At 38.9% G+C, this 11,053-nt stretch overlaps 1 protein-coding gene across 1 annotated transcript; it reads left to right on the forward strand.

Moving 5' to 3' along the window:
* Positions 1–1,994: 1,994 nt before the first annotated feature.
* Positions 1,995–3,694, forward strand: glrx5 (glutaredoxin 5 homolog (S. cerevisiae)). The gene is made up of 2 exons (XM_061243252.1): positions 1,995–2,445; positions 3,176–3,694. Exons 1-2 carry the CDS (start codon positions 2,151–2,153, stop codon positions 3,349–3,351), a joined length of 471 nt encoding a protein of 156 aa, XP_061099236.1. The 5' UTR covers positions 1,995–2,150; the 3' UTR covers positions 3,352–3,694.
* The last annotated feature ends 7,359 nt before the right edge of the window (positions 3,695–11,053 follow it).

The raw sequence follows: 11,053 nt of genomic DNA on the forward strand, positions 1-11,053 counted from the left end.
AGTGTCGGGGGTAATCACGCGTGACCGTTGCATGGGTACATGAGAGGAAACAGCAGGGCAGGGAGTTGTAGTTGAAAACACAATAGGTGAATGATCAGAAATACCAGCAGCACATATATCAGTTATATTGACGGATAATCCAAAAGATAATACGAGGTCGAGAGTGTGTCCTTTTTCGTGCGTCGGGGCCATAACGGATTGGGTGAAATTGAGTGATTCAATGAGGTTTAGGAAGTCTCGAGACAGTGGGTGTGATTGGCAGCATACGTGGATATTAAAGTCACCGCACTTCTTAAATGACTCTCACTATGCTACTCAATCGGCTCAGGTGGTCTGAGTCCACTAGTCTAAACCGCCTGGTATACCAGCCAGAACCGATGAGTCCTTCCCAAAAATGTATTTGAGCATTTTCGTGGACTTCCTATCAAACAATGTTAGTTTGGCTTCAACAGCGCCGTAGAATTGTAGCCTATCATTTGGGCTTCAAATGTTACAAATATTAATTTTAACGTTATTTGATCGAATATGGCTTGCTGTAGTTATCTATGGGTAGCTAACTAGCTAGCTATTACGTATTAGGCCACTTTAGTTCTCACTGGTTTTGCTGGATTCCCTCCTATAGCTAATTGCTCAATTCTGTTTTCGCAGATACGCATATTCTCGCACGTTTCTCAACAAACCAAAGTTTTTTATTTTCACGAGTTAAGGGAAACACTTAAGGTGTTTTATGCAACCGGGCACTGAACTTTCCATCCTTCAGAAAATTATCAGCAATTGTCAGTCATTTCTAAAGAAGACACAGCAATGTTTATGTATTTTTATTACCTCTATAGACAACACAGGCAAAGGCATCTCTAACAGCTGCTGATTGGACCTCTGTCAAGGACTCTGTTCTGCGGTTGGAATTGCAAACTCCATGAGCTCCTTCATTGTAGTGGACACTTCTTGCAGTTCCTGGGCTGGCAGGACCACCTCTTCAATTCTATCCTAAATGTAATCGAAGCCAGTATCTTCTCATCGACTGAAAAACAAGCAAAATATACAACAAATTATATCCTACTTGTTCTGAACAATAACAATGCAATCATTTTAACCTTGCCAATTGCTACTCCTATCATTGTAGACCTAGTACAGAAGGTTCACAATATTGCCTGCTGTAATAGAATAAGAATAATCGTATATCATACTCTAACATTAGTGTGATGCTCCTATCCAGTGTGATGCAAACAGTAGTTGCATATGAGGAGTGAAAGGCTTATTTATTCGCCTTTGGAATGTTTTTGCCAATGACTGAGCAGCAAACGACTGACGGTAATTTCAGACTCCTAACGGTCAAGAGAGGAATTACAGCAACAAACACACTCAAACCACTGTCTATCTTTCCCACAGTTTATGAAAGATTCTGCCACTGCAGATTGCAACACTCTCTCCTTCAAATTTGTTTTTTCGTTTGTGTAATATGTGTGTAACTTGCTCATAATGCTGGAATATGGTTGGGCCCTCCCCCAGAACTGTTTTTTGTTATTTAGAATGAATTTACACATTTATATAATAAAGTTGAGGTTGTCTGTCTGTCTATCAATCTAATTGTGTCCTTCAGAATATTAACAACCTCTTCCATCCCTATAATTTCAAACAGACAGTCCTTGCATTTCGGGCTGCTGTAAAGCAACTTATTGTTGTACGTCTGTTTAAAATTACAGGGATGGAAAAGTTTGTTAATATTCTGAAGGACACAATTTGAGATTATATTGATGTATCTATGAATATATTTTCCCCCGAAAATAAATGTACAAAATATACTTTGTGTGTGTTTCAAAGTGGCTCTCCCCCCCTCCAGTTAACACGGTTATATTACAGTCCAGACCCTTTTTTTGCGGTGGGTGGGACCAGAGAGGAAGAGGCGATCTTTGGTAGGACAAAGGTTTAAACCATAAGCACGTTAGTAAGCAATGATTGACTAATTTATAAACCAATGAGAGTCCAGGAGTGAAGCATGTGTTCGGAAATTGCCCGCATTTCCTGGACTATTTCTGATTTAGTCTGACCCCGGGCTGTGTGTAGCTGACTGTTATATATCGATATTTACTGAAAATATTCAACGTACTTAGTTTTGCTCTTCAGCTATTAACTGCAGTGAGACGGACGTAATGAACGGTCTAGTCGGATCAGCAGTAAGGTGTTTGCGGGTAGGATCTGTCTGTTGGACAGGGTTGCGGGTTGATGGGCATCTGTCGTGTTCCTCAGTCAGATTCCTGTGTGCTGCGGCTGGGCAGAAGGACTTCGCAGAGATCGTGAAGAAGGACAAAGTGGTTGTGTTTATGAAAGGGACACCAGCCCAGCCCATGTGCGGCTTCAGCAATGCTGTAGTTCAGATCCTACGGATGCATGGAGTGGACGACTACGGCGCATACAACGTGTTGGACGACCAGGACCTCAGGGAAGGTCAGTGCCATAATGACAAGGATAGCATTGTGTAATGTTAGCTAAACCTAGCTAGTCCCATTTTACCTAACTTATCCTAGCCTACCTAGCTAAGTTAAGTTAATTGAGGAACAGTCAGCTAGCCAGCTGCTTTTCGTGTTTTTCAAATAACCGTGGTTCCAGACAAGCTTGTTCGAACCGGAGTAGCTTCGAATAATGAGCTGGCCTGCAACCACGGTAGCTAGCTAGTTACATATTATAGCTAACGTTAATTAGCATTATCTCGGCAACTAACGCTAGTTTCTTGTAAGGTATGGCTTTTTGCTAACAACCGAGACGACCTATTTGGGCTATTTAAGTAACTGACTAACGCTCAGATGACTTTAGCTAGCTACCTAGCTAGGTTCGTGGCAAACCTGTTGCTTGAGTGTTAGCTACATTTCTAAATTCCTGTCCCCCCGACCACCAGTTGAAGTGAGCTCATCCATAGCTAGCTAACGTTAGTTAGTCTTTATCAGTGAGGAGCAGCTGGACTTATAACGTTAGCGAGCTGTTAAGCGTCTTCAAAATAGATACAGAAGAAACACTGAGGACTTACGTGCTGGGTTTTCAAAACATTTTAAATGTTATCTTGCCCCCACTCTGTTATGTGAAAATAACATCTGCCCATTTGCTCACTCCACTAGGTAAACTGTAAATTACATTCTTAATATCGTTGCTTGGCCTAATCATCACCCCTTGTATGTGATAGGAGTGAAAACCTTCTCTAACTGGCCTACAATCCCGCAAGTCTTCTTCAACGGGGAATTTGTGGGCGGCTGCGACATCCTTCTTCAAATGCACCAAAACGGGGACCTCGTGGAAGAACTGCATAAGTTGGGCATCCGCTCTGCACTTTTAGACGAAAAGGACGGGAAATCTAAATAGTCGAACTAATGTGGGCCAGCCAAGGGGACGGAATCAATTTTATTTGGTCCTGAGGATTGTTGTGTCCAATGTTGCCTGACCAGTCGTGCTGAAAGCTAATACTGTTGTCAGGTGTTACAAAAGGAGAATGCCAAAGTAGCGGTGTATTGTCCTCACGCAGTCCTCACGCAGTCCAAAACCTCAAGCAAACAAAACATTAAGCAAACACTGCTCTCCTGCTGCATACTTTTCAGAGATGCTGGTTTAGTGCACTTTGTATTAAATTGTTGTACAAAAATATATTATCAAATATATTTCTAAAGCTTGTAAAATCTTCACGTTAATAAAAGGTTTTAACGCACAAGTCTACTTCTATGGTGTATGTTTTCAGTGCCAAAACATTGTGTAGCAATCCCATTGTCAAGCAGTTGAAAAGGAGCCTGCAAGCATAGCCTTTTTTTTTTAATCTTTTTTTTTTTTTAATGCAATGACTTGCAGATCTTTTTGCACATTTCCTGATGTTGTATCATACGGCTTGCTCATTTGACTCACCATCCACCAGCATATTGGGGTGAGTTTCCTGAAGCATGTTGCAAAGATAAGAATGTCTGGAGGTATCAAGACATTTACTCATTTCACAATGTTTTCCAACATGGGGGCGACATGGCTCAGGCAGTAAGAGCAGTTGTCTGGCAGTCGGAGGGTTGCCGGTTTGATCCCCCGCCCGGGCTGTGTCGAAGTGTCCCTGAGCAAGACACCTAACGCCCAAATGCTCCTGACGAGCTGGTCGGGGCCTTGCATGGCAGCCAATTGCCGTCGGTGTGTGAGTGTGTGTATGAATGGGTGAATGGAGAAGCATCAATTGTACAGCGCTTTGGATAAAGGCGCTATATAAATGCCTGCCATTTACAATGTTTTCCAAAACCTGTTGCTACTCAAAAAGATGTGAAATTTCAAAAAAATTTCAGGGGTGCCTCCAGGGATTTTGGACCCCACAAAAAGATATCTCATTGGGCTCTACCACCCCACAATATCAAAAGAAAGAAAAGAGCACCAAAATTCATTGGACAGTGACACATTTTGTTATTTTGGTTCTGTATTCTAGCGCTCCGGTGTTTGAAAAGATGCAGTGGCAATGATGTTGAAGTGCAGATTGTCAGTATTTTAGAATGAAGTAATCATTTTTAATATTTGGTTGCACATCATTTCCATGCAATGACTGCTTGAAGTCTGTGATGCATAGATGCTAGGTATCTTCCCTGGTGATTCCCTGCCAAGCCTGTACTGCAGCCATCTTCAGTTCCTGTGTGTTTTGGGGACTTTACCTTCAGTTTTCTCTTCAGCATGCAAAACCTATGTTCAATTGAATTCAGATCTGGTGATTGATTTGGCCAGTGAAGGGTTTCCCACTTTTTGCCTGTCAAAAACCCCTTTGTTGCTCTAGCAATGTGTTTCAGGTCATTGTCTTGTTGCATGATGAAGTGGCATCCAAATACATTTTGAGGCATTTGGTTTTATCTGAGTCCATAAAATATTTCTGTAGACTTAAGAATTTGTTTTGTTCTACTTCTGTCTGCATTCACATCATCAATGAAGACAAGTGAGCCTGTTCCACTGACAGCCATCCTGGCCCAAGCCACAATACCCCTTCCACTATGTTTCACGGATGAGGTGGTGTGCTTTGGATCATGGGCATTTCCTTTTTTCTCCACACATTCCTCTTTTCCCATGTTAGTCTTTGTCTTATCTGTCCACAAGACTTTGTTTCAGAACACTTGGGGTTCTTTTTGCCTTTTTAGGAAACTCATCTCGCCAGGCTTATCAGTGGTTTGCATCTTGTAGTGTACCCTCTGTAGTCCTGCTCGTGTAGTTTTCTAAATATTATAGGCTTTGACTCATCTACACTTGCATCCAGGAGAGTGTTTTTGATCTGTTGGGTCGTTGTCAGGGAGGTTTTTCTTCACCATGCAGAGTATTCTCCAGTCATCCACTATGGTGGTCTTCCTCTGTCTACTGTGTCTTCTGACATAATGAGGTCACAAGTTTTTTTTATTATTTTTTTATTTTAAAATAATGAACCAAACTTTTGACTTGGGCATGCCCAGGATTTTGCAATGTTCCTGATTGATTGATTGTCATTTCTGAGCCTTATGACGGCCAGATTAATTTCATCGACACTGCTGTCTCCCTTATGTTGTCACACCCCAACAACAATCTCCAACGGCAATTGCAAAGTCTAGAATTAAGGCTCGACATCAACAGCTGTCTTCTGCATTCATTTGTGATGCAAATTAAAACACCTGCTGAACGAAACACATCTGTGAAGCCATGTACTTGTAGTTCGGTAAAATGGGGGGCCATGGACAAACGGTTAATCTGATATTGATGAAAATAGCCTCAAATTAAAGATGACAGTCTACATTATATCCTTTCTAAGTGTGTGCGAGCAAATATAAAAAATTATTCTAGAATGCTGAGAATTGGTTGGCTGGCACACACTATGGGGTTGGTTGGCATCATGTTAAAATGCTATAGTTACAAATAATGTAGCTAATAACTAATACAAATTATTTTCAACATTTAATTCAAACAAGAACCAGAAAGCACAAATACTCAATGGGAGAAAATAAATATACAGTACTGTGCAGAAGTCTTAGGCACCCTAGACTTTATTATATATGTTTTTGTGTGTGTGTGTTAGTATAAAAATCTTTTTTTTGAGATTTCCAAATATTCATTTTTACAGAGACATTTTAGCATTTAATTAAAAAAGTAACATATTACTGTATGCAACTAACTACTTTTTACGTAAAAACTTGATCAAGGCTGTCTGAGATCAGGAGCAAGGAGCCAACCAAAGTCTGCAGAAGAACTGTAGCAAATAATTCCAACATGCTTGGAACCACCTCCCTGCTGATTGTTTTATAGAACTGCAGGACAGCGTTGGCTATCTCAGATAAGTGATGCGGTTTTAACGCCGAAGGGTGGTCACAAAAAAATATTGATTTGATTACGTTTTTAAAAATATATTTTTTAGCTTTATTGGACAGTAGAGACAGGAAGAATGGGAGCGAGAGAGAGGGAATGACATGCAACAAATTGTCAGACGGTCGGATTCGAACCGCCGATGTCGCAGCTTGCAATGTGCATGCAGATAGTGCTCTATAGGCTGCGCCACCGAGACACCCTTGATTATGTTTCTTTTTACATTACTAAAATGTATAGTACATTTATTTAGGACCTTTCATTGTATTATTTTTGAAAGAATCTTAACTGTACAGAATGTTATGCAGGTGCCTAAGACTTTTGCACAGTACTGTATATGATATAACATGTTAAATAAATATAATATAAAATAAAGTTGAAACCAGTTCATCAGTAGAAATGCCATTCCTATAAGCCAGTGCACAACAAGGGCCAATCCATTTCAGGATTTTGTGTCATTCTCTGTTAATAATTTCTTCATTGGCTCAATCATATCTTGATCTCACATTTGTAAAAGCACCAGCTGCAGCCGCAGACTGCAAATGCATCCTCAAGATTCACATACAGGAATGAACCAGCTTAGTTTACAGTATAGAGCTTGCAGAAAACTAAAGTAACTGGTTGGAATGAAAACCAGCATGTGAGTTTTGAACCCCTGCTGTTTTCTCTTCTCACCTTTTATCTTTCTCCCTTTCTCTTTATTCTTGTGTGTGTTTGTGTGTGTGTGAGTGTGTGTAAACTTGTGTGCATGTGGATTTTAGTGTCTCTGACTGATGGAACAGTATTACTTACAGACTGCACTGTAGTTGCCAATTTCAGGACACCGTAACTTTTGGGACATATTAAGGTGATGTAAAATAAAGTAGTCCTGTTTATGACACATACACTGAGTGAGCACATGTTTAGGTATGTATTACTTATTTTTTTTGCTGCTGTAGTCTATTCACTTCGAGCAGGGGTGTCAAACTGAATCCCCAAGGGGCCGCAGTGTCTGCGGGTTTTTGTGGTTTCCTTTCAATCAGCTGCCAATTAAGGCCAATTAAGGCCTTGAGAACAAGGTGCGTGGATACTTTAACCAATCAATGACTTGAATGAACCCAGAACACCCCAAAAACCAGCAGACACTACGGCCCTCCAGGACTGGAGTTTGACACCTGTGACTTAGAGGTTTGATGCATTGTGTTCGGAGATGCTCTTCTGCATAACACTTGTAATCTGTGGTTGTTTGTGTTAAGGTCACCTTCCTGTCAGCTTTGACCAGTGGATTAGGTGACCATTTTAAAATCTGATAGAATGTAGGCTGACAACAGGAAAATGTAAAAAAATAAAAATGTTTTACTGGTCCCATTACCATTGTAATCAATGCTATTTGGCAGCCAATTTGAAAACATTCAATACCATTTCAGATGGTTTTATAAATGCCAAAACTGACATTCAGAACAATTTCAGATAAGCAAATGGTTTATGATAGAATTTGATTGGGAAGTAAATTGTCAAACAATGTGCATTTCAGATGTGTCACATCCATAATGCTGGTATTTCCTAAGAGAAATCAAGACAAAAATATAATTATTTTCAAAATTGCTATTTTTTTATGTTCAGCCCAGTCAAGCCTCCTACATTACATGGATATCAAACTTTCTGGATTAGACTTTAAAAGTGTTTAGAAAGTGTATAGTTTCCCCAGAATATGTCACACCCATAACGCAAGTTATTTGTAAAAAAAGATTCTGATGTAACAATATTTTTTAAATTATTTTTTTGGCCCTTTCCCTCAGCCAAGAGGGTGCTATGATAATATGATAATATAATATTGCAATATAATTAATATTATATTTAAAATATAAATATAAATATAAATAATATGCTGTGCTGATGTGGTGCTCTATTGGCGAGAACTTTGTAGTCTCTGCTTAATTTTGCCAGCCAGAAAGTTGAAACAATGTTTTCCCAGTCCTCAACTTTATTTTGAGATTTGTCGTTGGTGGTCCTCAGTGTTGCCCATTGTTTCCATGCTTTCATCTTTTAGTTTATCTTTGCTAAAATCTTTTGGGCCAATCTTTTGATTGAATTCACCAAGGTAATAAGGATTTTCTGTATCTGCATAAATTTGATCTAAAATGTGATCACATCCTAAAACCTGATAAAGTGAACCCAGTACAGCAAAAACATTATTATTTTATATTGTCTCTCATTGATTTGAAACAACTTTTTTTGCCACATGCATATGCAGTATTAATCTCCAGCTCCAACTTTGGGCACCCCTGGTCAAAAAGCCTTTTACAATTAATATCTTAGTGAACAGAAGCGAACCTGACCTCTAAATGGTAAACAAGACAGTTTTTCCAATTTTAAAGCAAGATTACTCTTTATTTGAATTTTTTACAATTAAAAAAAAAAGGAAAAAGGCCCTTTGCAAAAGTTTGGGAACCCTGTCAGTTGGTACTTTGTAACTCCTCCTCAGGCAACTATAACAGCTTGTAAAAGGTTTCCGTAGCTAGCTAGTCTTCAATTCTTGCATTTGGAATTTTTCAATTTCTGGAAAGACCTTTGAACATTAGCCTCTAAAATTTATTGATATTTGCACAATATTTCATGTGGCCATGCTTCACAGTTGGCAAGGTCTTCTTTTCGACAAAGGCTTCACCCATACCTTCTTTGGTGGTAACTGTGCAGGGAAAAATTCCATTTTTAACATGCACAAATAAGATATCACAGGTGAGCGTCGTCTGATAACATAGAACCAGTAAAAACACAACAATAGCTATTCTTATACCTTTTAACTTTCGTATTTATTTGCAAAGAAATGACAGAAAGTGAGAAAGCTTACCGGCTTTCTGATTTGAATCAGACATAGTAAGACTCTTATACACACTTTTCCTGAAGGGGGGGCTTTACCAAAACAAAAAGACATGAAGCTTGTTGACCTTGCTGTAAGACCAGAATGGGCTAGCTGAGAAGCAGAGACATTAAGGTGAAAGGCTGTCTGTCTGCTGGAGAGAGACAGAGAAAGGCTCATAGTAAGCACTTAATTCAGAAAGTGATCTAATAGTAATAAGGATTATCACTAAAAGGTTATTTGTAGTCATGTGATTGTCTTTGTTAACACACATTGTCAATTAAGAATCAATTAAGAAAATTACCCTTACATGGCCAATAAGTTCAATCTTGATTTTTTCAGTCCAAAGCTCATTGTTCCAAATGGCTTCAGGCTTCTTCACGTTTTTTTTTGTTTTTGTTTTTTTTGCATAGCTCAGACACTTAATTTTGTGCTGAGGCCATTCTTTCTGGCAACTCTACCATGTAGGCCTTTGTTGTTTAAAATGCATTGTATTGTTGCATTGTCCTGTGAAGTAGCTAATGTTTTTTTATAACTCTTTTGCAATGATGTGTGGGTTCTTCTATAAGTATTTCTCATACCAGGTCTTGGGCCATACTATCTGAAATATTTATTGGTCTTCCAGACCTTGCATTGACTTCAACTGTTCCATTTATGTTACAGAATAAGTTACTTCAGAATAAAAAGTTCAGCCCTGGCTCACCTGACTCATTGAAGCCATAACGGGTAAACCACCTGGGTCTGAGCTTTAGTTATAATCTTTTTAAAAAGTAACAAAGAACAATCCTAAAGGGTTCCCAAACTTTTGCATAGGGCCTTTTTATTGTTTTTAATCTATTAACAGTAAAAAAAATAAAAATAAAAATAAAAAAACCAACTAAAAAGAACCCTAACATTTTCAGAAAGGTCTCATGTTTAACTCTATACCATTCACAGTTCAGGTTTGTTTTTGTAATTGTAACACACATTTAAACCAGGGGTGCCCAAATCTTTCCACTCCACTGTAATTTAAAAATGCCAACACAAAATGGAAACACAAAATAAAAACAATTCCAATACCGTATTCGGAAAAAACACACATACTGTATATATAAAATATGTACTCATTGATAAATACTGTACTTACATCAATGCTAGTCTGATCTATATTAACAGAGGCATGGTCAATAATGTCCGAACCACACTTGCATGCAAAACACGAAAATCACCAGCCTCGTCATTCTGGGACCAATATACATTACAAATCGTTTGGTAAGGCAGACGCGCTACTCCAATTAATTCTGAAAATAAAAGAAAAAAGTTTCTAAAAAATTTTTGTCAAAATATTAGCATTTTCGTAACTGTTTTTTTTGCGCTCTTCTACAAACTTGTTGAAAGTGTTTTACAGTTTCTCACCCAATTAGAACACGTGCTACTTTTAAATGGACTAATGCCTTTTCCCAAAAGTAGGTTTTCATGTGCTATGGTTGTAATGGAAGGCATGGTGCAACTGCAAGCCACCCGCCTCATGGAACATATGATTATACCTTGCCAGAGCCATATGGTGGGTGTGAGCATGATGAAGTCACCCAGAAATGTGAAAAGACTTCCGCTGAGAGATACACCGTTGTACACTATGCTGGGGGAGTGGAGGAGGGCGGAGTTTTAGCCGGAAATGGAGGAGTGTGGTAGTGGAGTTTAGGAGTATGCACTTTCTGGCAAATGGGACACACTCGTTGTCATGACAGGCTATTTCTGACCGCTTTCAAGATGGCAGTTAGCTCAGCTAACATTAGCTATTGATAACTAACTATCTTGTTAGTTACTAGTAGCTAGCAATACAGCTGTACGAAGCTATAATTAAGCTAGTAAACTTAAATAAAAACTTTTTTTAAACAAACTAATGTATTACTTACCTAG

This window comes from Conger conger, chromosome 5 (assembly GCF_963514075.1).
Source record: "Conger conger chromosome 5, fConCon1.1, whole genome shotgun sequence".
In the NCBI taxonomy this organism is placed as follows: domain Eukaryota; kingdom Metazoa; phylum Chordata; class Actinopteri; order Anguilliformes; family Congridae; genus Conger; species Conger conger.

What these genes read in the sequence shown, in the direction of transcription:
- glrx5 (XM_061243252.1), top strand. Translation starts at nt 2,151, where the DNA reads ATGAACGGTCTAGTCGGATCAGCAGTAAGGTGTTTGCGGGTAGGATCT. An exon ending in CGACCAGGACCTCAGGGAAG is followed by an intron (nt 2,446 to 3,175) that starts GTCAGTGCCATA and finishes TGTATGTGATAG; the next exon opens with GAGTGAAAACCTTCTCTAAC.